The following is a 27,391-nucleotide window of genomic DNA, read 5'->3' on the forward strand; positions in this document are numbered from 1 at the left end:
AACTATTTGGGAAGATCTATTGAATTTGAATGTATGCATTTTCATAACCTAGCAATTCCATTCTTACCTTTAACCCAAAAGTGTGTATACATATTCATCAAAATACATGAACAGGGATGTCTCTGGCATTGTCATTTTGATTGGAATTGCATTCAATTCATGGGTACTTTTCAGGAAAACTGGTAAACATTGAGAAAAGGATGAGCATGGTGGCTCATGCCTGTAATCCCAGCACTTTGGGAGGCTGGGACGGGTGGATCACTTGAGGGCAGGAGTTGAAGACCAGCCTGGCCAACATGGCAAAAACCCATCTCTACTAAAAATACAAAAATTAGTTGGGTGTGGGGGTGCACGCCTGTAGTCCCAGCTTACTCAGGAGGCTGAGGCAGGAGGTTTGCTTGAACCCAGGAGGTGGGAGGTGGAGGTTGCAGTGAGCCTAGATCATGCCACTGCACTCCACCCTGAGTGATAGTGTAACATTCTGTCTCAAAAAAAAAAAAAAATGAGAAGGGACTTCCAGGAAGATATAATAGATGTACTTTTTTTTATTCACCCAGCTAAGTGCAGTCAAAACCCTGGGCATTAGTTATTAAAAAAAAAGAGAGAGAGAGAGAGAGAAAAAGAAGACTGCGTCATAGAGAAAAGGTAGACCGGTGCTGAGTTGCCTTGGTTTTCTTTATGCCTCCTTTGTGCCAGACTTGAAGCCAAAGAAGCCAGCAGTCCCAGTACACCAATGGGCACAGACAAAAAAGTCCCAGCAAAAGCCTGCTCTCTTTAGCCAAAAGACAAGGAGGAGGGCAGCCTAGCAAGACAGAAAACTTTTAGAAAATTACTGCTGTGCTCTAGTCAGATACCACAAGAGAAAGCTTCAGGACTATCCCCAGCATGCCAGCAAAGACCCATGCTTCCACTCTTGGCAGGACAGTCAGGACTTTCCTCACCACCCAGTGGTAATGAGGCCACTCCCCACCCCTTAACCCAGTGCAAATAGTAGAAGCTGTTTGAAGTGCAGTAATAAGGCACTCCGTTCCCCCCAAATTAGAAAGGTATCAGTGGAGGTCTAGTTGGAAACCAGAACTCCCACCCCTGCCACTAGCAATGAGGAGCCCCTGTGGGTATCAATGGAAGCTGAGTGGGAAATCTGGATTTCTGTCACCACCCAATAGTAATGAGGCAGCACCCACATCCCCTACCACAGGGATGTCAGAGGAGACCAGGTAATATAAACTGAATTGTTTACTCCACTCCCCAAGTTCATATGTTGAAGTCCTAACTCTCAGTATCTCAACATGTGGATTGTATTTGGAGATAAGGTCTTTAAAGAGGTAATTAAGGTTAAATGAGGTCTTTGGTGTGGGCCCTAATCCAGTAAGACTGGTGTCCTTAGAAAAGAGGAGATCAGGACACAGATACTCAAAGGGTGTGTGAAGGTAGTATGTGAGGATACCAGAAGAGCATGGCCATCTACAAGCCAAAGAGAGAGACCTCAGAAGAAACATACTGCTGACACCTGGATATCAGACTTCTACCCTTCAGAACTGTAAGGAAATTAATTCATGTTGTTTAAGCTGCCCAATCAGTGGCACTTTGTTAGGTATGATCCAGAGCCTCAGCTCATAAAACCAAAGATGTTCAGTTCTAACAGAAAATCATGTATCACATCAAGAACCAGGAAGATCTCAAACTGAATGAAAAAGACTCAATAGATGCCTACACTAAGATGATAGAAATATTAGAACTATTTGACAAGAATTTTAAAGCATCCATCTTAAAAATGCTTCAGATAATAATTATGAACATGCTTGAAACAAATAAAAATACAGAATGTTTCAGCAAAGAAATCAAAGATATAAAGAAACACCAAATGGAATTTTGAGACCTGAGAAATTCAGTTACCAGTTAAAAACTCATTGGATATACTTAGCAGCAGAATGGAGAGAACAGAGGAAAGAATCAGGAAACTGGAAGGCAGAACAGTAGAAATAACCCAGAATGAACAACAGACTGGATAAAAGATCAAAAACAAAAAAATGTGTAAATCTATACAGAAATTGACATAACAATTATAGTCAAACATAGTAACACTCTGCTGACAATAATTGACAGAATAGCTGAAAAATCAATAAGGACAGAGAAGACTTGAACAATATAATCAACCAATTAGATTTTGTTGACATAACATTCTGCCAAACAACAGCAAAATGCCCAGTTTTTCCAAGTACATACAGATTATATGTCAAGATAGGCCATAACCTGGACCATGCAACAAATCTCAAAATCTTTATAAGGATTCAAGTTAAATAGAATATGTTCTCTATTCCACATTAGAATTAGATTAGGAATCAATAACAAAAAGACAGCAGGAACTAAATAACTTTTTTTTTTGAGATGGAGTCTCGCTTTGTCACCCAGGCTGGAGTGCAATAGTGTGCTCTCGGCTCACAGCAGCCTCTGCCTCCTGGGTTCAAGCAATTCTCCTGCCTTAGCCTCTCAGGTAGCTGGGATTACAGGTGTACGTCACCACGCCTGGCTAATTTTGTATTTTTTAAGTAGAGACAGGGTTTCACCATGTTGGTCTGACTGGTCTTGATCCCCTGACCTCATGACCCACCTGCCTCAGCCTCCGAAAGTGCTGGGATTACAGGCATGAGCCACTGTGCCTAGCGAATAATTTTCTTTTTTTTTTTTTTGAGACAGTCTCACTCTGTCACCCAGGCTAGAGAGCAGTGGGCACAATCTCAGCTCACTGCAACTTCCGCCTCCCAAGTTCAAGCAGTTCTGCCTCAGCCTCCCAAGTAGCTGAGACTATAGGTGTAAGCCACCATACCTTGCTAATTTTTGTATTTTTTAGTAGAGATGGGGTTTTGCCATGTTCACCAGGCTAGTCTCCAACTCCTGATCTCAAGCAATCTGTCCACCTGGGTCTCCCAGAGTGCTGGGATTACAGGTGTGAGCCAGCACATCCACCCAGCATTTCACAGTCTACACGTCAAATAAAATTTAAAAAAATTAAAAACCTATCAAAATGAATAGGATGTAGATAAAATAAGACTTCAAGGAAAATGTATAGCATTAAATGCCTATATCAAAAGACAAGTGTCTCAGTGACTGATACGGTTTGGGTTTTAGATCCTCTTCTTTTTCTTGTTTCTTAAGATAAACACTGTATTAGTCCATCAGTGACTGATATTGTTTGGATCTGTGTCCTCACCAAATCTCATGTCGAATTGCAATCCCCAGTGTTGGAGGTAGGGCCTGGTGGGAAGTAAATAGATGATGGGTGTGGAGTTCTCATGAATGGTTCAGCATTGGTATTGTATAGTGAGTGAATTCTCAGATCTGGTTGTTTATAAGGGCATGGCACCTCCTCCCTTGCTTTCTTCCTCCTGCTCCAGCCATGTGACTTCTGCCATAAGTTAAAGCTCCTTGAGACCTCCCCACAAGCAGAAGCCACTATGCTTCCTGTATAGCCTGCAGCACTATAAGCCAATCAAACCTCTTTTCTTTATAAGTTACTCAATCTCAGGGATTTCTTTATAGCAGTGTGAGAAAAGACTAATACAGTGACCTAAGCTTTTACCTTAAGAAACAAACAAAAAAAGAACATCTGAAACCCAAAGCAGGCAAAAGAAAGGAAATAAAAATGATACAGAAATCCATGAAATATGCACACCTGTTCATGATTTAAAAAACACATTCAGTAAATTAGAAATGGAAGGGAACTTCAACACAATAAAGCGAATCTATAAAAAACCCACAGCTAATATCACACTTAATGGTGAAAGACCTACTTTCTAAGATCAGAGACAAAACAAAGATGTGCTCTCTCACCACTTTTGATTTTTGTTTTTTGAGATGGGAGTCTCACTCTGTTGCCTAGGTTGGAGTACAGTGGCATGATCTCAGCTCACTGCACACTGCAACCTCTACCTTCAAGGTATTGCCCTGCCTCAGCCTCCTGAGTAGCTGGAATTACAGGCACCTACAACCACGCCTGGCTAATTTTTGTATTTTTAGTAGAAATGGAGTTTCACCATGTTGGCCATGCTGGTCTTGAACTCCTAACCTGAGGTGATCTGCTCAGCTCAGCTTCCTAAAGTGCTGGGACTACGGGCATGAGGCACCATGCCCGGCCAACTCCTACAACTTCTATTTGATACATGCTGGAGGTTCTAGCCAGGACAACTAGGCAAAGAAATGAAATAAGAGGTATATGGAAATGAAGAAGGAAAATGAAGAAGTAAAACTATATTTGCAGATATGATTTTATATACATAAATTCCTAAAGAAATCACAAAAAACTAATAAGAGTAGTAAATGAGTTCAGCAAAGTTACAGGAAGATCACTATGCAAAAACAATTCTGTTCTTGCACACTATCAAAGAATAATCAAAAAATGAAAGAAGAAAAACAATTCCATTTGCAATAAAATTTAAAAGAAGAAAATACTTAGGAATAAAGTTAACAAATGAAGAAAAAAGTTTGTACACTGAAAACTATACAACATCATTGAAAAAAAAATTAAAGAAGACCTAAATAAAAGGAAAAATATCTGTGGTTCACGGATGAGAAAATTTAATATTGTTAAGATGGCAGTACCTCCCAAACTGATCTATGGATTCAATGCAATTCTTATCAGTATCCTAGCTGGCTCCCCTGCCCCAGAAAATTGACCAGCTGATCTTAAATTCATATGGAAATGCAAGGGACCCCAAATAACCAAAACAACTTTAGAAAAGAACAGTTGAAGGATTCACATTTCCCAATTTTAAAAGTTACTAGAAAACTACAGTACGGTACTGGCATAAAGGTAGACATATAAATCAGTGGAATAGAATTAAAAGTCCACAAATAAGTCCTGATATTTATTGCCAATTCATTTTCAACAAGGGTGCTAAGACCATTTAGTAGGGGAAAGAATAGTCTTCTTAACAAATGATGCTGTTCTATGTAAATTTTCAGTGCCACAAAAGTAGCACTCAAACAGAAATTTACTTTTCTCAGCAAGGCAACTTTACTTTCTGCAGAAACGGTGCTCCTGTTAGCCATCTTGCTACAAGAGGACACTGAAAAAGGAGGCAGGGTAATTTATATCTCTTTGGTGAGATCATAGGAGACAAAAGTCAACATAAAGCAATCTATTTTATTTCCATATATTAAAAAAGAACAATTGTAAATTGAAATTTGAAAAAGAGTACTATTTAATTTAGAACCCCAAAAAAGGAATACTTAGGTACAAATCTAATAAAGTATGTGCAAGATCTATGTTAAAACTACAAATTACTGATGAAGGAAATATGGGAGTCTTAAATAAATAGGTAGATACTGTGTGTATGATTTAGAACATTCTCAGTATTGCTAAAATGTCAGTTGTCCCCAAACTCATCTATATGTTCATTGCACTCTCAATAAAAATCCAAGCAAATTATTTTTACAGATGGCAACGCTGATTCTAGAAATTATGGCAAGGCAAACAAATTTGATAGCCAAAAGAAAATAATGGAGTTGGAAGACTCACACTATCTGGTTTTAAGACATATACAGATACAAAAGTCAAGATGTGCAATATTTGGCAAAATGATAGACACATACATCAATGAAACTGCACTGAGGCCAGAAAAAGACCCATGCATATATGGTTAATGGATTCACAAAGATGCCATGTCAATATTGAAAGAATAGTTAATTGGATTCTCATATGCAAATAATGGACCTTCCTTATATAAAGATTAATTCACATCTTATATAAAGACTAACATGTATCACAGACCTAAATATAAAACCTGAAAACATAAAAGTTGTGATAAAAAGTGGGAGAAAAATCTTTGTGACCTTGGATTAGGCAGAGTTCTTATAATTGAAACCAAAAGCACAATTCATCAGACAAAAATGGAACTTAATTAAAATAAATTTCCAGTGTGAAAATACCAATAATGGAATAAAAACACAAGCCAAATAATGCTATATATTTGCAAAACACATAACTGACAAAGATATGTATCCAGAAGATATGAAGAATCTCAAAAATCACTAAGAACAAACAATCCAGGTTTTCAAAAAAATGAGCAAAAGATTTTAACATACTTCACAGATATACGGATATCTGTGATATATAAAAAAATAGATATATGGGTAGCACACAAGCAGTAAAGATGCTCAGTGGCCAATAGGGAAATGTAAATTAAAACCAAAATGAAATCCCCCTATAAACCTTTGAAATCCTAATAACAAAATAAAAACCAAACCAAACCCTGACATACCAATTGTTGAAGTTAATTAACTGGACTTTCATACACTGGTGGTGGGAAGGTAAAATAGTAGTTATTTTAGTAAAGTTTGTCAGTTTTTCATAGATAACTATACTGTTACAATAAAATCCAGCAATTCCACTCCTGTTAACTAAGACAAAAGAAAATGTGAATACACAAAACTATATGCAAATGTTGACAGCTTTCTTCATAATTACTAAAACCTGAAAACCCAAATATCCCACCAGTGATAAATGGATAAACTGTGGAACATTCATATGATAGCCTACTACTAAGCAATATAAGGAAATGACTTCTGTGCCGATATATGCAACAAGCCAGATGAGTCTCAGGGGCATTAAGTGAAAAGTACCAGACTCCAAAGGAAACATACTCTAGGATTCCACTTATACATTCTGGAAAAGATAAACTATACAGACAGAAAGTGAGTCAGTGGTTGACAAAGGCTGGTGATGGGGAGAGGGGATGACTAAACAGAACAAGCAAGTTTCAGGGCAGGGGGTGCTAGAACTGTTAAATGTCTTGATTGTAATGGTGGTGTTCACATGACAGCACTTGCCAAAATGCGGAATGATACACTAGAGTCAGTTTCACTTTATGTAAATTATTCCTTAATTTTAAAAAAAGTTAGCTTATATGATTTTCATAGATGCCTTTTATCTCATTGAAGAATTTTTTCATCATGAATAGATGCTGAATTTTGCCAAATGTTTTCTCTGAATCTACTGAGATGATCGATTCGTACATGTGATCCATAAGAATTCAGATATGAGTACATACTAAATCCATATGAAACTCAGGAACAGACCTAATTAATTTATAATTTAGAAATCATAATACTTGGCACTGGAGGTGGGAGTGACTGGAAATGGGCACAAGAAAATTTTTGGTTTAATAGAGATATTGTATACATTGATCTTGGTGATGATTACATTTATCAAAATTCAGGAAGACATAAACTTGAAATTTGTGCATGTAATTGCATGCAGATTACACCTCAATAAAGTACTGTTAACATACAAAACTTCTAGTTGCTAGCCCCAGAAACTGATTTCTGTACCCATTAACAAGCTGCAACCTTCAGTTTGATACTCCTCCATAAGACCTGCAAACACGGGAAAATCAGGCCATATGGCTAACATATGTCCTCCAAGCCTTGCAGAATTCTTCTGAGTACAATTTTAGAGAAATTTTTAGAGATAAATAATAAAAATGTCAAATATGCCTGAATTTCAAATATAATAGTAATTTCAAATATTACTGAAAAATTAGTTTAGGCACTGAAAAGGCAAAGTAGATTTGGCAGTCAACAAAGGCTCTACCCTCTTGGAGCTTATATTCTACTGGAACAGAGTTCAGCATTTCCATCTAAGTACTTCTGGTTAAGTCCAGATCAGACTCATCCTTCCTAATTCTCTTGTTTGCATGTAACAGCTAATGGTCAGTGTTTTGAATGCAGTCTGTATATCTCCACTCTTGTGAAGCTTCTCTGCTGTGTGGTCTCCCAGTCATTTGGCTGAACTATTGACTCTATAAAATAAATGTTTTGTCTGTGATAGCTCTGATAATTAAAACATTTCAGCACCCATCTAAGAGAGTAAAACATATTTTATTGAGTTTCTTTCCTGTGTGACTCCTCTGATGAAGGAAAGTCTTTGTCACCTTCATCAGCATGAACTCGCTGATGAATGATAAGACTTGAGCTCCAACTGAAGCCCTTCCCACACTCCTCACATTTGTATGGTTTTTCTCCAGTGTGAACTCTTTGATGGGCTTGAAGGTATGAGCTCCAGCTGAAGACTTTCCCACATTCCTCACATTTGTATGGTCTCTCTCCTGTGTGGACCCTCTGGTGGGCTTGAAGGTAGGATCTCTGCCTGAAGCGCTTACCACACACATCACATCGGTATGGTTTTTCTCCTGTGTGGACTCCACGATGTGCCAGAAAATTTGAGGCCCGACAGAAGCCCTTTCCACACTCCTCACATTGATAGGGTTTCTCTCCAGTGTGGCACCTCTGATGAGCTTGAAGCTGTGAACCTACACTGAAGCCCTTCCCACACTCTGCACACTGATACGGTTTCTCTCCAGTGTGGACTCTCTGATGCACCTGAAGGCTGGAGAACTGACTGAAGGCCTTACCACACTTCTCACATTTATAGGGTTTCTCTCCTGTGTGGATTCTACAGTGTACATTAAGATCTGAGCTCCGACTGAAGCCCTTCCCACATGTACCACATTTGTAGGGTTTCTCTCCAGTGTGGCCTCTTTGATGGGCCAGAAGATTTGAGGCCTGGCTGAAGCCCTTGCCACACTCTTCACATTTATAGGGTTTTTCCCCTGTATGGACTCTAAAATGAATGTTAAAATCTGAGCTACGACTGAAGCCCTTACCACATGCATCACACTGATATGGTTTCTCTCCAGTATGGCCTCTTTGATGGTCCAGAAGATTTGAGACCCGGCAGAAGCCTTTCCCACACTCCTCACATTTGTATGGTTTCTCTCCCGTGTGGCTTATTTGATGGGCCTGAAGGTGTGAACCCACACTGAAACCTTTCCCACATTCCTCACATTTATAGGGTTTCTCTCCTGTGTGGATTCTACAATGAATGTTAAGGTGTGAGCTGTAACTAAAGCTCTTACCACAGGCATTGCATTTGTATGGCTTCTCGCCAGTGTGGATTCGCTGATGAGCCTGCAGTCGTGAACGCCAACTGAAGCTCTTCCCACACTCTTCACACTTATACGGTTTCTTTCCAGTGTGAACTTTCAGATGAACTTGAAGATATGATCTCTGACTGAAGCTCACCCCACAGTCCTCACATTTATAGGGTTTCTCTCCTGTATGAACTATCAGAGGAGTTTGACAATGTGAGCTTTTCCCAACATTCCTCCCACATTCTTCATATTTGTATGGATTCTCTCCAGTAGCAACTCTCTGATGATGGTGAAGATGTGACCTCTGACTGAAACTCATATAAGTCGCATCATCTATGTATGATTTTGCTCCACTGTGGACTCTCTGATGGGCTTGAAGACTTGAAAACCGACGGAAGGCATTATCACATTTTTCACATTTGTAGGGCTTCTCTCCTGCATAAGCCCTTTGGTTAATTTGAAGACGGGGGCTCCAGTTGAAACTTTTCACACAATGTTCCCCTTTGTAGGATTTTTCACCAGTGTGGACTCTGTGGTGAACGTGAAGATGGGAACTCTGATTACTGAACCCTTCACCTTTATAGTGCAAATCATCTCGTTTTTCCAACTGACATCCTGTTCTTTGAATATTTACCACAGAATCTTGATACTTGGTTAATTCTCTTGTAATCTGTTGCCAGATCTGGGAGCAGAAAAGCTCTTCATGAGGCAGGTACCTTAATCCTACCTCTTGAAGAGTCTCCATCTCTTTTAGATGCTTGCCTCCTAAAAGGATAAAAAAAATTTGGAGATGGAGTATGTAAATAATGTTTTGTTCCAAGATATCAAGTTTATAAACTCAGGCCCACAGCCTATGGCTTCATTCAACCATGAGAAGGTTCCATGTTTCTTTATCATCAAGTACATGTACCAAGAAACCAAGAGGGAGTCACCAGGTTCTCATTCACTACACATTAATAAGACCCGCTTAGAATCACACTAAATTTCTATGTGAGCTACCAGGTAGAAACGTGGTGATTGCAGAACAAGAAACATATTTCCTAAGAAATCTTTACCAAGAAATTGAACCTTACTAAAAGCCTCATTTTTTTTTTTTTTTTAGATGGAATCTTGCTCTGTCTCCCAGGCTAGAGTGCAGTGGCATGATCTTGGCTCACTGCAATCTCTGCCCGGGTTCAGTTGATTATCTTGCCTCAGCCTCCCAAGGAGCTGAGATTACAGGTGCCTGGCTAATTTTTGTATTTTTAGTAAAGACAGAGTTTCACTATCTTGGCCAGGCTAGTCTTGAACTCCTGACCTTGTGATCCACCCACCTCGGCCTCCCAAAGTGCTACAGGCGTGAGCCACCACACCTGGCCAAAAGCCTCATTTTTTGCTATAGCAGATGTCTAATGAATAGCTTCCACAAAACTTGGCTTCTGAACAAAGTGGCCCTGTTCAAAATGTGTAGTAAAATTCCTCCATATAAATTATCAAAACCTTTGCCTGGGATTATTTCATTGGAAGTTTATTCTGAGGTTAGGAGATTTTGAGGCACTGTGCTAGTTAGAAAGACACACATTTGACAGAAAGTATCTTATCACCTAAGTTGGTGTCCCAACTTCTCAGCCACGGACCAGGACTAGTACCAGTCTATGGTCTCTTATGAACTGGGCTGCACAGCAGGAGGTGAGCAGTAGGCAAGTGAGCATTACCACCTGAGCTCTTGCCTCCTACCAGATCAGTGGTGTCATCAGATTCTTATAGGAGCGCAAATCCTATTGTGAACTGCACATGCAAGGGATCTGGATTGCGTGCTCCTATGAGAATCTAACTGAGGCCTGAAGATCTGAGGTAGAACAGTTTCATTTCAAAGCCATCCCCCCGCCCCGAGTCTATGGAAATACTGTCTTTGAACAAATCAGTCCCTGGTGCCAAAAAGATTGGGAATTGCTGACCTATATACCTAAAGTTTGAGTGTAAACGGATCATGGTCCTTTATCGCTTGCTGGGAAATATCCTCCATAAGAACACCTGGGAGAAGAGGTTTATGGTAGTAACATTCATTATTCTAAAACCTGATAGCAATTAAAGCTTCCATAACCACCAGGGGGGTAAAAGTGAAAAATTAGAAGCTATCTTTCACAATAGAGTAAGAATTTCCCAGGAAAAAAATAAGTAAGGCAATAGTACAGATCTCAAAGTCAACACTGAACATAACTGAGTTATGTTCTCCTTGGAATGCTGTTCCCCCAGTTTGCTATATAACTTGCTCCTTGCTTATTTCTCAGCCCTCTCTTCAAATAAGACCTTATCAGCAAGGCCTCTTTTTGGTTTTTTTTTTGAGACAGGGTCTTACTGTCACCCAGGCTGGAGTGCAAAGGCATGAACATGGCTTGCTGCAGCCTCAACCTCCTGGCTCAAGTGATTCTTCTGCCTTAGTGCCCCCAAAAAGCTGGGACTACAGAAGCACACCACCATACCTGGCTAATTTTTGTATTTTTTGTAGAGATGGGGTTTTACCATCTTGCCTAGGCTGGTTTCAAGCTCCTGAGCTTAAGCTATCCACCTGCCTCAGCCTCCCAAAGTATTGGGATTACAGGTGTGAGACCCCACACTCGGCCCAGTGAGTCCTCTTTACCACTCAATATCAAATAGTAAATTATCCACATCTACCTTACACCCCTGGCAGTTTCCATTCACCTGTTTTAACAAAGCACATATTACCCTCTGACCAACTATATACGCCCTTACCATTTTTTATGTCCCTGTTGAATGGATGTTGCCATCCATGAAGACAAGAATTTTATATCATTCACCTCTTCATCACCCAAGAGCTCTGCGTGACACACCGTGTTCAACAGATGTGTTGGATAAATAAATTCCCATTTGTCTTCTCAGGGAGACTTTAAACCAAATTACAAAAGTGAAAGAACTTTTTCAAGTAAACTATGCATAATAGGAAAGGGACTAGAAAGAGCAATTCTTTTGGGAAGTCAAAGATTTCACCAGATGCACGGCTAAGCTAAGTGAATGGTGCTGATGAGAAAATCATGCTGATCACAAAATCATGGTAAGAATTACTGGGGAGAAAAAAAAAATCATAAGGCAGAAAAGTGGCTAGGGGATCTAGGGATTGATTGCTTCTGAAATTTTTATTCTCTCTCCTCTCTCTGTTTGAAATTTTTCCTTTTTCAAGTAGGAGTCAATATTTAGGGCCTCGGGAACAATGTTGTCTCTGAAAGCAGACTATAAAAATGGATGGATGTAAATAAATTTTTCTATATGGATCACACCATTGTTTTTCAAACTGAAGGCTAGGACTGTTAGTGAGTTAGGACTGTTAGTGAGTTTGAAATCAATTCAGTAGCTTGTGACAAGCATTAACAGAATAGAAAAGTATTAGAGGTGTTTTGTAAGCAGTAAATATATTTCTCCGCATAAATTCTTCTTCAAGGCCACACACACACATATACTCAGATGTAGATGTTTTATTGTTCATGATATAGAAATATTTCTTTTTGTAACTCATACTCAAAAGTTTGAAAGGTTCTAGCCTAAATGATTAAGAAAGGTATTAATTTCTTAATCAAACAAATTATTCAAATAGAAAGTTATATTGTAATAATGGAAACTTGGAAAACAGATAAATGTGTTTCCTTTAAGTTTAAGCCTACATAGTTTTGTCATGTCTGTATGTATTTTGCAAGTTTTCACTTTTTAAAAATTTCTTCATTTATTTTGAGATGGAGTTTCATTCTTGATGCCCAGGCTGGAGTGCAGTGGCACACTCTAGGCTCACTGCAACCTCTGCCTCCTGGGTTCAAGCGATTCTCCTGCTTCAGCCTCCCAAGTAGCTGGGATTACAGGCGCCCATCACCATGCCCAGCTAATTTTTGTATTTTTAGTAGAGGCAGGAGTTCACCATGTTGGCCAGGCTGGTCTAGAACTCCTGGTCTCAGGTGGTCCGCCAGCCTCAGCCTCCCAAAGTGCTGGAATTACAGGTATGAGCCACCATGCCTGGCCACAAGTTTTCATGTGACTTTTTTTTTGGTCTTCCTGAGAATGTGTCAATTTGAAGAGGGCAATTTCCCTATTCTGCCCAGGTTATAATATTTCTAATCGAAAATGATGTTAGGCCCTTATTACAATGAAGGAAAAACTAAAATCTACCTTCTTTAACATATGTTTATTTAATGGCTATCTTCTATAACATTTATTTGCTTATGGTTAATCTTATAGAAAATAAAGGCATTGCTATACATACCATATTTGAAAAGGAATGACTAAAATGATGAGTAACATTCTTTTCTGTACTCTCTTTGGAAGAAGTAAATGGTTGCCACAAAGAAAATCTTTAAAGGGAAAGACTTAAAAGCTATTCTCTAAACATTATTTTTTCCTTCTGTAAGTTATTTTTCTTTTACAGAGGACCTGCCTTAAAAGTGGCTTTAAAAATCTTTATTCTAGGCTGGGTGCGGTGGCTCACCCCTATAATCTCAGCACTTTGGGAGGCCGAGGCAGGTGGATCATGAGATCAAGAGATCGAGACCACCTTGGTCAACATGGTGAAAGCCTGTCTCTACTAAAAATACCAAAATTAGCTGGGCATGGTGGTGTGCGCCTGTAGTCCCAGCTACTCGGGAGGCTGAGGCAGGAGAATTGCTTGAACCCAGGAGGCGGAGGTTGCAGTGAGCCGAGATCGTGCCATTGCACTCCAGCCTGGGTAACAAGAGTGAAACTCCATCTCAAAAAAAAAAAAAATCTTTATTCTAAAAAGTAGTTATTCACCAAGTGAGCAAGATTCACTATTAATTGCTATAGGAAAGCCACAAGGGGGAAATTATATTCAATTTGATTACAACTAAAGCTAAGCTTTCAATTAGATGTGGGTGCTATGGGCTCAATGTGTGTGACCCCATTGTTTGTATGTTGAAATCCTAACTCCTAAGGCATTAGGAAGGTAATTAGATCATGAGGGCAGATTTTTCACAAATAGGATTAGTGCCCTTATAAAAGAGGCCTGAGAAAGACTTCTTGCGTCTTCCAGGTAAGGACACGGCAAGGCATTGTCTTTAGATCAGGAAGTGGGCGCTCAGCAGACAATGAATCTGTTGTTGCTGTAAACTTGGACTTCCCAGCCTCCAGAACTGTCAGAAATAAATTTCTGTTGTTTATAAGTCCCCCAGTCCATAAGTCCCCCAGTTTATTTCTGAACTGTCAGAAATAAATTTCTGTTGTTTATAAGTCCCCCAGTATTTTGTTTTACCATCTTGAACAAACTAAGTGGGTTAATGGGTACAGATCTACATACAACCAAAAGTACCTAACAAAATAGAATTAGATTAGCTACTCATTAGGGGAAAAGAACTGTTCCAGGCTATGCCTTCCTCACATATTTTTGTTTACCAACCTTGGACTATCTCCAAGACTAACAGAAAAAAGTCCAGCAGCCCCACCAACTCCTCCTCACCTGAGGATTTATCTCTCTGGGTTGCTGTCTTCATCATCCACAGCTTTTCTTCTCTCTCTGACTGGAGTAGACCATCTGGTATGGACTGATGCCCTGTGAAAAGGCAGGAATATAGTTTTATAATTAATACATCAGAAGCCAAAATTACTAAAAATTCTTGTCCTCATTTCATCATCTTTAGGACATCAAAATTAGTGTTTTCCACACTTCTAATTATGACCCATTGGAGGAAGCATATTTCATGCAAAGACCCAAGATATGCAGATGTAAGTATAAATTACTGGAAAAAATGTGTTTTCATCATGCCCTCTCCATTGTCTCTCACAGTCTTCTTGGCAACAAGACATAGTTTTTGCTGCAATGTGCAATTATTAGCAAGTGCTCTGACATTTTCTACCCCATTTTATTTCATTAAAAAAAACTAATAGTACAATTCACCAAATGTATCATGACCCACTAATTGGAGATAACCACAATTTGAGAAAGGATAGAAGTGTATAGTTGTTGTGCAGTCAATTTATAGTTCTTTAAGAAAAGATATACTTTTGCCAGGGCAAAAAGACTTTAAAAATTCCTTAACTATGCCTTATGATGGATGATTAGAAAACTGAAAACCAGTTCAAGAACTTCAAAGCCCTGTATACCCAAGGACAGAGAGACAGCAGAGGGAGCCAATGTTCAGTCAGAGAATGCCTGTCCTCACCCACTGAGACTACATTCCTGAAATTCTCCAGCATCACATCTCGGTACAGCTTCCTCTGGGTAAGGTCCAGCAGCCGCAGCTCCTCCTCTGAGAAGACCACAGCCACGTCCTTGAATGTCACTGCCTCCTACAACATCAAACACACTCCACCTAAATCTTGCAACAAAGGTCCACTGGAAGAGGACTAGCACTGAGAAAAGTGAAAAAGATGTGTAGGGAAAGGTGCCAGATTCTTAAAAAAAATTACTCAACTTTAATATACGTAAACACTTCATATAAAGTGTATTGCACTTTAGAGACTTTTCCTTTTCATAATAAATGCTGTAAAGAACAACTTTTTGCATAGACATTAGCCCACCTATTTCCTTAGGGTAAGTTCCAAGAAGTGAAAAACTGCAATGTCAGAGAATATGCAACTTCCAAATTATCATGTACAATGACACATTTTTTTCAGTTTTTCCCTGTCTTACCCTTCCCCCAAGAGAATATAAGTATCATGATTCTCTATATTATAGACAACACTGAATATAACCAATTTTTAAAAAATCTTTGGCAATCTGATCAGTAAGAAACAACTTGGTTTTTTGGTCCACACTTAATTAGTAAGATCATATTTTCATATATTTACTAGCCATCTTTATTTTTCTTTGGTACCTCGCCTGTTACTGTCCATTTAGAGTTTTATCTTAGAGCTCTGTAAAATTTCTAGTGATGATTTTAAGTCTTTATTTTTTAGCATATACGTTGGTGTTCATCTACATTTTGCTGGTGTTCTTGTATAGCTTTGTGTTTAGAAATGTTTCTCAAACTCAGCACTATTGACATCTTGGGTGGGATAGTTCTCTGCTGTGCAAGGGTATCTAGGGCACTGTGGGGTGTTTTGCAGCATCCTTAGCTTCTACCTACTAGATGCTGGTAGCACCTCTGACCTATGGTACCAGAAATGTTTCCAGATGTTGCCTGGCCAGGGGTCGGGGGGTAAAATCACTCATGATAAGGAATCACTAGCATTTTGTTTTTGTTTTTTTTGAGACAGAGTTTCGCTCTTGTTACCCAGGCTGGAGTGCAATAGCACGATCTCGGCTCACTGCAACCTCCACCTCCTGGGTTCAGGCAATTCTCCTGCCTCAGCCTCCTGAATAGCTGGGATTACAGGAATGCGCCACCATGCCCAGCTAATTTTTTGTATTTTTAGTAGAGACGGGGTTTCACCATGTTGACCAGGATGGTCTCGATCTCTTGACCTGGTGATCCACCCGCCTCGGCCTCCCAAAGTGCTGGGATTACAGGCTTGAGCCACCGCGCCTGGCTGTTTTTGTTTTGAAATGGAGCCTTGCTCTGTTGCCCAGGCTGGAGTGCACTAGCCTGATCTCAGCTCACTGCAATCTCCACCTCCTGGGTTCAAGTGATTCTCCTGCCTCAGCCTCCCGTGTAGCTGGGATTACAGGTGTGCACTACCACACCAAGCTAATTTTTCTATGTTTAGTAGAGATGGATTTTCACCATGTTTGGCCAGGCGGGTCTCAAATTCCTGACCTCAAGTGATCCACCTGCCTCGGCCTCTCAAAGTGCTGGGATTACAGGCGTGAGCCACCGCGCCCAGTCAGCATATCATATGGTTTTAAATTTTCGTAAGAAAACTGTTCATTCCTGGAGCCCTGCACATTCAAGTGCCCTAAATGAATGACAGTGATCATAGAGAAGGGGCCACTGGAGAGTGAATCAAATCGGGGCAGTATTATCTGAGGCATCGTCCATTAAGCAGGACAAGCTAGGCAACCACACAAAAAGGGCCAGGTCCTCTGAGTGAAGAATTATTTTCCTTTGCCTCTCTCTCTTCAATCAAGTAAAAATCCTGGAGTCTTTTTAAATTAGTTGGATCTTTGGTATCCTATGTGCAACTATGCAACTTTCCACAGTTCTACAATCTTGTTTTTTTGTTTTTTGTTTTTTCTTGAGATGGAGTTTCACTGTTGTTACCCAGACTGGAGCGCAATGGCACGATCTCAGCTCACCTCCTGGGTTCAGGCAATTCTCCTGCCTCAGCCTCCCGAGTAGCTGGGACCACAGGCGCGCACCACCATGCCCAGCTAATTTTTTTGTATTTTTAGTAGAGATGGGGTTTCACCTTGTTGACCAGGATGGTCTCGATCTCTTAACCTCGTGATCCACCTGCCTCAGCCCCGCAAAGTGCTGGGATTATAGGCGTGAGCCACTGCACCCGGCGAACAATCTTGTTTTTTTGTAATTAAAATGCAAATGAGACCAAGTACTTCCTCATAAAGTTGGTTTGAGGAGTACAGTAAGAAAAGTATCTGGTAAGTCCTCTTGTACTACTGGACTTTTAAAATTAAGTACATTATTACTTCAGTAAAATAATATAAGAGTAAAAAAAATACAGATCAGTAAATAAACATACACAGGGTGTAATTCAGGCCTGGGTAACAAAAATCTAGCTTTCTTATGTGAAAATATCTAATATTTTCTCTGAGCAGTTAAATCATGTTGCACAATGTCATATTTGAATAATTGACATACAAAATACCCTAAGTACCACATATCAAAACTACTTTTTCAACACAGTGTTTCTATAACAATAGAAGTAAATAATAGCAAAACTCTTTCAAATTGCTTTTTGGAAAAAAATGGTTATTTGTGGGAAAACTGTAGTAATAGTTTTCAGTAAAAATTCTAACCTACCTAAATGTTGATGAATCAACACAAATTATCTCACATACACACCACAGAGTACATCAATCCAAGGGACTATAATGTAGCCATGAAAAATGTGGAGCAAATAATATTAATTAGAAAAAATATTAATTTGAAAATTTTATCTATACATTGCTTACAAATACACAGTTATGAATACATCTGAGGAAGGGAACACGGGAAAATCAAAACAGTTGTTAGGGAAACCGTAGGAAAATGAGAGATTTTTATTCTGTTGCTGACTTTTCTATTCCATGCTTATTTATCAAATTATAAAGTCATAAAATAAAGTAATAAAAAGAAAAAAGTAAAAAGCAAGCATCTGGCACACAAGAGGCTCTCACATGTCTACTGTTCTCCTTCATCCTAACAAAGAGAACAAGGTGTGTGCTATCTTTGAGAAATGAAATGACAGTTATTATTGAGAAAGGAGGTTCAACTCACCCCAGACTTTGTCATCTTGTCCTCCTCCTTCTGGAGAAGTGCCAAGTCTTAAGAGGGAAGGAGAAAAAAATGGGGGAAGGAGAAAAAAGCCATGAGAGTTTAGCCAAGGATGTCACTAACCCTCATAGCTGTTTTTTTTGTTTGTTTTTTGTTTTCAGCATCAAATAGCAACAGTGTTCCTTCCTCAGCCTGGCTTGATGAACAGAGACTAGGCTGGATTCCAGATACTACTTGTCCCTTTGGCTATAAGACTCTGGCAGCAAGCAACCTACCTGACCACACACAGAGTACCCCCAACATAATTTCTCCTTGTGGCTCTCAGGGTATGACTGATGCTAGAGAGAGTAGAAATTGAGAAGAAAATACCCAGATTAAGAGTAACCTCTGGGGCCAAATGCCTAGATTTATGGCACTGCTATCTATTCCCTATGAAATCCTGGACAAATTATTAATATCTCTGTGCCTCAGTTCTTTCATCCATAAAATGAAGAGATTAACAATGAGAGGATTAACAATCTCACAGGATTGTTTACAAATTAAATGAGGAGATAAAAAATTCAAAGAATCTTTTCAGAGAACCTTATTTTTTAGATGCAGAAAAGCACGTATCATTCAGTAACATAAAACCTGTCCTCATTAATGGCTTCTATCAATAAAATCTTTTTTTTTTTTTTTTTTTTTTTGAGACAGGGTCTTGCTCAGCTGCCATGGCTGGAGTGCAGTGGCACAATCATGACTCATTAAAGCCTAGACCTCCTGGACTCAAACGATCCTCCCACCTCAGCATCCAAGTAGCTGGGGCCACAGGTGTGCACCACCATGCCCAGGTAATTTTTTGACTTTTTACAGAGACAAGGTCTTACTATGTTGCCAAGGCTGATCTTGAACTCCTCAATTCAAGCAATCCTCCTGCCTCAGCCTCCCAAGTGAGAGGCTGCAATGAGCCGAGATCGCACCATTGCACTCCAGCCTTGGTAAAAGAACAAGACTTTGAAAAAAAAAAAAAAAAACCTGAACCTTAACAGTGATTTGATTTATCTTTAAGGGAGTTTGTTTTAGATCTTGATAATATTATTCACAATTGTACATCCACTTTTGAACACTCTGACAAAGTTGACAGATTCTACAGCCCACCAAAGGTAGGTGAGATAATGGACAAAGACTACAGATAATCTTTCTATTTTGTTCTCTAATTGCAAGCTGTGATACCCTAAATCCAGATGTCTGTTGGACAGCTACATGAATCACACTTACTCATTGAATAACTCCTCTTTGCAAACCTCTTGCTGGGTACTCTGAGAAGAATATAATAATGTCCATGAAACAGGTCCCTAAAGTCTAATGGGAGAGATAAGAGACCAAAAGTTATATGCCAGTGGCAAGTGCAACTCCAAAAAAGCAAAGAAAATCAATCATCTTCCTTTTCCTAATTGCAGCTCGTTCCAGCTTTCTCACATAAGTGGCATTCTCCTAGCTGCCTAGAGTGAAAAACCTCAGAGTTTCTGTTACTATCTATTATGGCTGAATTGCGTGCCTCTCTCAAAATGTTAAAGGCCAAACACTCAGTTTCTCAGAAAATAACTGTCTTTGGAATTAGGGGCTTTAAAGAGGTGATAAAGTTGACATACAATACGTCAAGGGAGCTCAAGCACACAGAGGATAGAGTCCTTACAAGACACCAAAACTGGTGACACCTTGATCTTGGACTTCTAGCCTCCAGAACTGTAACAAACACATTTCTGTATAACGCACCAATTTATAGTATTTTCTTACAGCAGCTCTGGCAAATGAATATAATCTCCCCACCCCTGGCCTTCACATATAAACAATTAATGAGGCCCAGCATGGTGGCTAACACCTGTAATCCAGCACTTTGAGAGGCTGAGGTGGGCAGATCACTTGAGGTCAAATTTGAGATCAGCCTGGCCAACATGGAGAAACCCAAATTCTACTAAAAATAAAAAATTAGCCAGGCTTGGTGGCAGGCACCTGTAATCCTAGCTACTCTGAGGCTGGAGAATCGCTTCAACCCAGGAGGCAGAGGGTGCAGTGAGCCAAGATCACACCATTGCACTCCAGGCTGGGCAACAGAGCAAGACTCCATCTCAAAAACAAAACAAAACAAAACAAAAACCCACACAATTAAACCCCCCACAACTAAAAACTAATGATAGTTACTAGTTTTTAAGCCTTACTGACTCAATATCTGGGTTTCTTTTAAAACACTTAAGGGAAAAAAGCCTTGTGGGAGAAGCAATAAGATTAGCAAGAATGGAAGCAGGATGACTGTTCCATAAGAGTTCATCATATTTGGATATGTTTGGAAATTTCCACAGGAAAAAAAATAAGGGAATAAGACCCACTATAAATAGTGTGATAATAATTTCATAAAACAGACGAAAATGCATTACAAACTGCTAAACAGAAATGCATTAAAATGTTACTAATTATCCACATCCTGGTATTAAGGAAATTTGTAGTATTTTATATTTCTGTATTTTCTGCATCCTGTACAGAGAACATGCATCTCTATGATCAGAATATGAACTACTAATATTGCTTAAAATTAAATTAAATAAGAATTGTTTCAAAATTTTATAAAGAAGTCCAAAAAACCTTGCTTTCAAAATCCTCTACAGTAAAATTCCAACCTCCCTCCCCAATGTGATCCCAAATGCCTCCTCTGCAGCCAGTTTCCTATGATTATTTATGTGGATTGTTCTTCTATTTTATTTCCTAATTCTAATTTGGAATTTCAAACTGCGGGATACAGATAGTCAGATGTAAGGAACCCAAGCCTAGGATAGAAATCCCACTGTTCTTACTAGCACTGTGACATAGGAAAGTAACTTAGGATGTCTCCATTTCCTCATCTGTAAAATTGGTGTAATAACCCACATCACAATACCCACATCACCTTTGTGAAGGTGAACAGAACCCACATCACAGGGCCTTTGTGAAGGTTTAGTGTGTTAATTTTTATACAGCCCTTAGAGTATACTCAGCACCCAATGTTTAGTGTGACTAGTATTCATGTCACATTTTCCCAATTATTCAACAATAACGGAACACTTCTATAGCAGAAAGATTTGCCAATGAATGAAATACCTTCTCCCACTCAGAGCAGAAGAGAAGGGTGACTGCTAGGTCCTGTCACCGTGGGGCTCTGCTGCCAGGAGCCAGGGTACTCTCCTTCCTCCTCTCCGCAGCATTCTTTCAGAAGTCAGGGCAGGGGAAGGAAAGGAGGCTGGGAGATTGCACAATCTTTTCTGAGATCCTGGAAAATCCACACAAGATAACTCCAGATGCCACCTGTTAGGGGATGCAGTATTTCTTTAAAAACAGGTCAGAAGTAGTCCAGAACAACCTCCGTTCCTGAAGGGATCAGAAAGAAGGGCCAGTGGTACTCAGAGGTGCTTGCTGAAAAATGAATAATTTTAAGGTTATTATGATAGTTTTAATATTAACAGCCAACAGGTTGCCACATTCCTGCACTATTCTATACACATTTTACTTGTTCTATATTACTAATTGTCAAAACAAATGTATAAGGTCAATATTCCCCTTTGCAAAAGAGGTAACTACGACCAGAAACTAAGCACCACAAGATTAAGTTCCCACCCAACGTTATACCGCTAGGAAGCGATAGAGCTGTGGGAAGTAGGTAAGGTGAGGCGGGTCGGGCCGCAGATTGTCCAGGAGACCTCAGACACAGCCCGATCCAGATCGCCTCTAACCTGAGGACTCCCGAACCGCCCCAAACGCAGCGGCTCCGGAGGGAGGAAGGCAAACAGCTGCCCTGCCATTCAAATCCGCCCTCCGCTGCTGACCGCAGCTTCTTTTCCCGCTGACCCGGGAGCCCCGCTGATCCTACGACCAAACCACAAAAGTTAAAAAAGGTCGCGGGGTCCCAAGGCTCACTCACCTACGCCAAAGGAATGAAGGCCACACTCTCAACGTTCTGCAGCGGAAGTGCCTCGGACCGCAGCGGGGGCTCGAGAACTACACTTCCCAGCATCCCGGAGAGGAACGGAAGCCACTGAACCGCCCCTCTAGGCGGAAGTACCTGCTTCAACTACCACTGCCTAGTCTTATTTCCCAGAATCCCTGAGGGAAGCGGGCTTTGTGTTCTCGTCTTCAGGTAGACAAAGTACTACCGAGCCCACTGAGCAGTGGGTTATGGGTTCTTACTTCCCTAGTGGAGCAAATAACAAAGCCGCGCTTTCCCGGAGCGGAAGTACCCACCAAAGTCTGGACTAGACGTCCCAGAATCCTCTGTAGGGCTGGACTTCCCGCCAGCCTGAAATTTTCCTTTTGAATTAGCCGGTGGAGCCAAAGTCAGTGTTTATAGAGCTCAGCCTGCTTTTTGTAAGGTTGACCGAAGGAAAGGAGAGACAGACCCAAGACCAGGTTTAGCAAGTTTTATTCAACCTGCAAGGCTCCCTCACCACAGGCAGTGAAGGCAGCAGCCCGTCTTACAGACTAGGGGATTTGCAGGTAGCCGGGTGCTATTCTAAGAAAAACCGCATCTTGGTTCTCAGGGACTGACATCCTGCTTAATTGGGTCAACATCTGGGTCCAAGAGCTAGGTGCCACCACATCTTGGAATCTAGGTGCCCTGTTTACAAGGCCTGAGGCTGTTTCTGTTATGAGCTTGGCTTAACGGGAAAATGCATGGGAGGGGCGGGGTCTGTGGGCCCGTCTTGTTGGGACCCTCACACTTTTTCTTTTTGCCATTGTTCCCTTTTATATGTGACAGAGTTGCAAATATGAAAAAAAGGAAACTATGAAGGAATGTGTGAGCTAGAAACAGAGGTAATAAAAGAGGTGGCCAGAGCCGCCCTGAGCAAGACTTTTTATTATATGGATCTGGATTCATCTGTGATTGAAAATGCTCAAAAAAGGAGATGCAATTTTACAGCAGGACATGAAACAAAAGCAGCAAAATTCTCCACTTTTCTTGTATTCCATTCACAGGATACTAAAGAAAGTATTATAGTATTGAATAGGCTCTAACCTATATAAAATCTTGAAAAAATTCAGTTCAGATTAAGGAATCACATCACTTATTGCTCTCAGAATCAGGAATCTGTAAAGGTGTCTTATGATTTGCCAAAGGTATCTGTGAATATTCAGTAAGGAGAGGAAGGGGAAGTGAGAGATTAAGATATGAAATGCAAAAAATACAGAAAGCTATGCTATTCATTTTTCTCCTAGGTAGAAACTAAATATTTTTTCTTGTTTTGTTTTTTTACTTTATTTCTTTTTTTTTTTTAGAAACTAAATATTTTCCCAACTTTGTTATGAGAGGATAAAAAACACAATATGTAAGTTGACTACATAAGAGTAGCTGTAAACATTGGAACAATGTTCAATTTGGGCTGAGGCTACAGACCAGCAGGGCATGATTCCAAGACCAGATAAGAAACCTGCTGAAACTCACAAGTGATGGAAAGCAACCTGTAAGTTCCTAAGTAAAATGTTTATTCAGAAACAGAATGCTTATTCCTCCGTACCGCAAGGAAAAATCACCATTCAGATAAAAAATTTTCTCAGCAAGGCAATGTTATTTTCTGCAGAAAGGGTGCACCTGGCAGACGGAACAATGGCGGGAGCACACCAGAACAAAGGAGGGAAGCAATTTTTATCACTTACACAGCTTCTCCCTGCTACTGTGTCCTGTCTCCATTGGCTGGAGCTGGACCGCACAATCTAAGCTGAACCTGACTGGCTAATAACTTAAAACTTTCCTAAATAGGTAAAGGCAAGGGAGAACAACAGAAAAGAGGAAGTTGCTTGCAAAAGGACTTAGAGAAGTAGTAATATTTCCAAATAGGGAAGGGGCATAAGCTGTGCTTGAGTATGCCTAAAATAAATACCTTGGTTAAAGTATAAGAACATAGAATGTACTCATTCTGTTATGTCCCTTTGCTTCCTGTCAGTATAAGACACTCCCACCAGCACCATGAGAGTTTATAAATGCCATGGCAACACCTAGGAGTTACTGACCCCTTTTCTAGAAATTTCTGGTAACTCACCCCTTAATTTGCATGTAATGAAAAGTTTAAGTATACCTAGCCAACAGCCCATATGCTGCTACTCTGGGCACACTGCCTATGGACTAGCCTTGGTCTGCAAGGAGCAGTCACTGAGCTTTAACACTGCTTTCTTCCACTGCTGGCTTGCTCTTGAATTATTTCCTAAGCAAAGTCAAGAAACTGCCCTGCATCAGTGAAAATTTCAAATTCTGGTTAAGTACTCTCTCTAATAAAAGGAACAGAGACAAGTAACCACCCAATGGACTCACCTTGCCCACTGCTCAGATAGAAACAATTTATCAAGACAGAGGAATTGCAATAGAGAAGAGTTTAATACACATAGAGCTGGCTAAATAGGAGACCAGAGTGAAGACTGAACTCTGCCCTTTTTTTTTTTATGCCCAAATTCCTATCTAAGGGTTTGGGGAGTCAAGCCTCCAAATCATAAAGTCTCATGAGAGGGGTTTTAATTAACCTTATGTAATGTGACTTACTTTCCAACCTGACTGTTACAACATCTCATGACTGATAAAAGACATCAAAATATTTGAACCCTAAATATGTTTCTTTGCTCTATTATGAAATAGCCCTGAAAAGTTGTCCTTTGTGGAGAAAAATCTACACTCTGTAGCAAATCTCCTTTCCCTTTTCCAGACCATTTTTCCTGATCCAGGAGAGAATCAACCAAGAGTCTGACACGTTTTAAAGTCTGGTAAGAAAAATTTACAATCTCTTCTCTCTGAAGCCTGATACCTAGAAACTTCATCTGCATAATAAGAACCTTGTTCTCCAGAATCTCTTATTTTAACCCAGACATTTCCTTTCTGTTGATTCCGGGTCTTTAGATAAACTCAACCGACAACCAGAAAATCTTTGAATCTGCCTATAACGTGGAAGCCCCACACCCTCCCCAACCCCCATGCCCCCCACCCCACCCTCTACCCCCAGCCCCCTCTGCTTCCAGTTGTCCTTCCTTTCTGGACTGAACCAATGTGTACCTTAAATATATTGCATGATGTCTTATGTCCCACTGAAATGTACAAGCCTAGTCGTGGCCCAATCACCTTGGGCATATGTTCTCAGTGTCTTCTTAGGGCTGTGTCCTGGGCCATGGACACTTGCATTTGGCTTGGAATAATCTCTTCAAATATTTTACAGAGTTTGAGTCTTTTCATTGACAGAGTTTTACTGTTATTGAAGTCAGCCTCCCTGAAAATATGGAGGCTGGGGTTTTTAAAAGATAGTTTGGTGGGCAGGGGACTAGGGAATGGGTGCTGCTGATTGGTTGGGGATGCAATCATAGGGGTGTGAACCTCTTCTGAGTAGAACAACATGACAGGTAGAATTGACAGTCCATAAGGAAAACCCATACATCTAATGCCACTTGATTTTCAACAAAAATACAAAACTGTTTAATGGGAAAACTGTAGTCTCCTTAACAAATGTTAATAAGAAAACTGGATATTCACATGCAACATAATGAAGTTGGATCATCACCTCACTCTATACTTAAAAATTAACTTAAAATGGAACAACCTAAATATAAGAGCAAAAGGTATAAAACTCTTAGAAGAAACCATAAGAGTAAATCTTGATTTTTTTTGGCAATAAATTTTTAGATAGAACTATAAGCACAAGCAACAAAAGAAGACATATATAAACTTGACTTCAGTAAAATTAAAAACTGTACCCATAAAAGAGCATTGTTAAGTGAAAAGACCATACAGTATGATGTTTAGTATTCAGAATATTTTTTAAAAACTTAACAAAAATATAAACCATCCAATTAAAAAATGCAGAAAACACATGAATAAACATTCAGATATACAAATGACCATTAAGCATATGAAAAGATGCTCCACATCATTAGTCACTAGAGAAATGCAAAACAACACTGTATTATCACATCACAAGTACTATGATGTCTATCATTTGAAAATGGAAAATAAATATGGGCGAGAATGTGAAGAAATTCTCACATATCGATGGTTGGAACATACAGTGGGGCAATTACAGTGGCAAATGGTTTTGTGGCTGCTCAAAAAGTTTAACAAATTATCATATCGCTTCACTAATTCCACATCTAGGAATATACACAAAACAAGTAAAGGCAGGTAGTGTAATAAATATTTGCACATGAATGTTTATAGTAACATTATACATAACCCAAATGTCCATCAATGACCAATAAACAAAATCTGGTATAAAACATTACAAGAAAATATTTATCTTTAAAAAGAAATTAAATACTGATAATGCTGTGATGTAGATGAACCTTTAAAACATTCTACTAAGCAAAGTCAAACACAAAAGGTTACATATTGTATGCTTAGATTTATATGAAATATCCAAAATAGGTAATCAAATAAGATGGAAAGATTGGTTGTAGCCAGTTGAGGCTTAGGGCAATGGGAGTGAACTGCTTAATGGGTATGGGGTTTTCTTTGGGGTGATGAAAATGTTTTAGACCTTATGAGGTGCTGTTTTTGCAATGTTGTGAATGTACTAAATGTCACAGCCATTGAACAGTACATTTTTAAATGTTTAGTTTTGTCTTACGAATTAATCTCAATAAAAATATTTTTTAAAAGATAGATTACATTAAAATATCCTTTTATGGCCAAAAAATAGCCATAAAACCAAAATAAAATAAATAGAAAAAAAAGAAAATAAATAGAAAAGATTAGCAAGAAAAATAATTATTTTACAAATGTATAAACAATATTTAAATACTGAGGGAAAAGGCCAAAAAGTCATTAGAAAGGTAGGCAAAATGTTTGAACAATTTACAAAAAAAAAAAACAAATAAGAATGGCCTTTGAAAACATGAAAAGATGTTCTATTTCATTTACAATACAGGAAATGCAAATTAAAATTACATTGGCATACAATCAGTTTTAGCCTCATATCATCAGGTTATACTAAACGTTTATCTCCTTTCAGTTCTCTATTGATCCCTAAGTAGTAATTTCTCATTAGTTCCTTAAAGATATTTTATCTCCACAGTTGTTCACTTTCCAGTCATACTTCTGTCATAATTGGGGATATTTCGATCCGAAAATAATTGTTTATGTAATATTTTTGCTCGAAGACTCAAGGTAAGGACGACACT

At 39.4% G+C, this 27,391-nt stretch overlaps 1 protein-coding gene across 13 annotated transcripts; it reads right to left on the reverse strand.

Moving 5' to 3' along the window:
* Window positions 1-7,125: 7,125 nt before the first annotated feature.
* On the reverse strand, window positions 7,126-22,230 carry LOC103789964 (zinc finger protein 45). Of its 13 annotated transcripts, none has more exons than XM_078360019.1 (8): window positions 22,167-22,230; window positions 21,350-21,553; window positions 19,496-19,579; window positions 18,242-18,288; window positions 15,086-15,212; window positions 14,383-14,475; window positions 9,565-9,695; window positions 7,126-9,460 (listed from the first exon to the last, which is right to left on the reverse strand). In XM_078360019.1, the coding sequence occupies exons 3-8, from the start codon at window positions 19,497-19,499 to the stop codon at window positions 9,446-9,448; spliced, it is 417 nt and encodes a 138-aa protein (XP_078216145.1). In that variant the 5' UTR covers window positions 19,500-19,579; window positions 21,350-21,553; window positions 22,167-22,230; the 3' UTR covers window positions 7,126-9,445. The 13 variants fall into 13 exon arrangements, with proteins under 13 accessions (XP_078216145.1, XP_078216146.1, XP_078216144.1 ...); XM_078360020.1 differs by having other exon boundaries at window positions 21,350-21,616; XM_078360018.1 differs by having other exon boundaries at window positions 21,350-21,661.
* Window positions 22,231-27,391: the final 5,161 nt, after the last annotated feature.

Source organism: Callithrix jacchus, chromosome 22 (assembly GCF_049354715.1).
Source record: "Callithrix jacchus isolate 240 chromosome 22, calJac240_pri, whole genome shotgun sequence".
Classification (NCBI taxonomy): domain Eukaryota; kingdom Metazoa; phylum Chordata; class Mammalia; order Primates; family Cebidae; genus Callithrix; species Callithrix jacchus.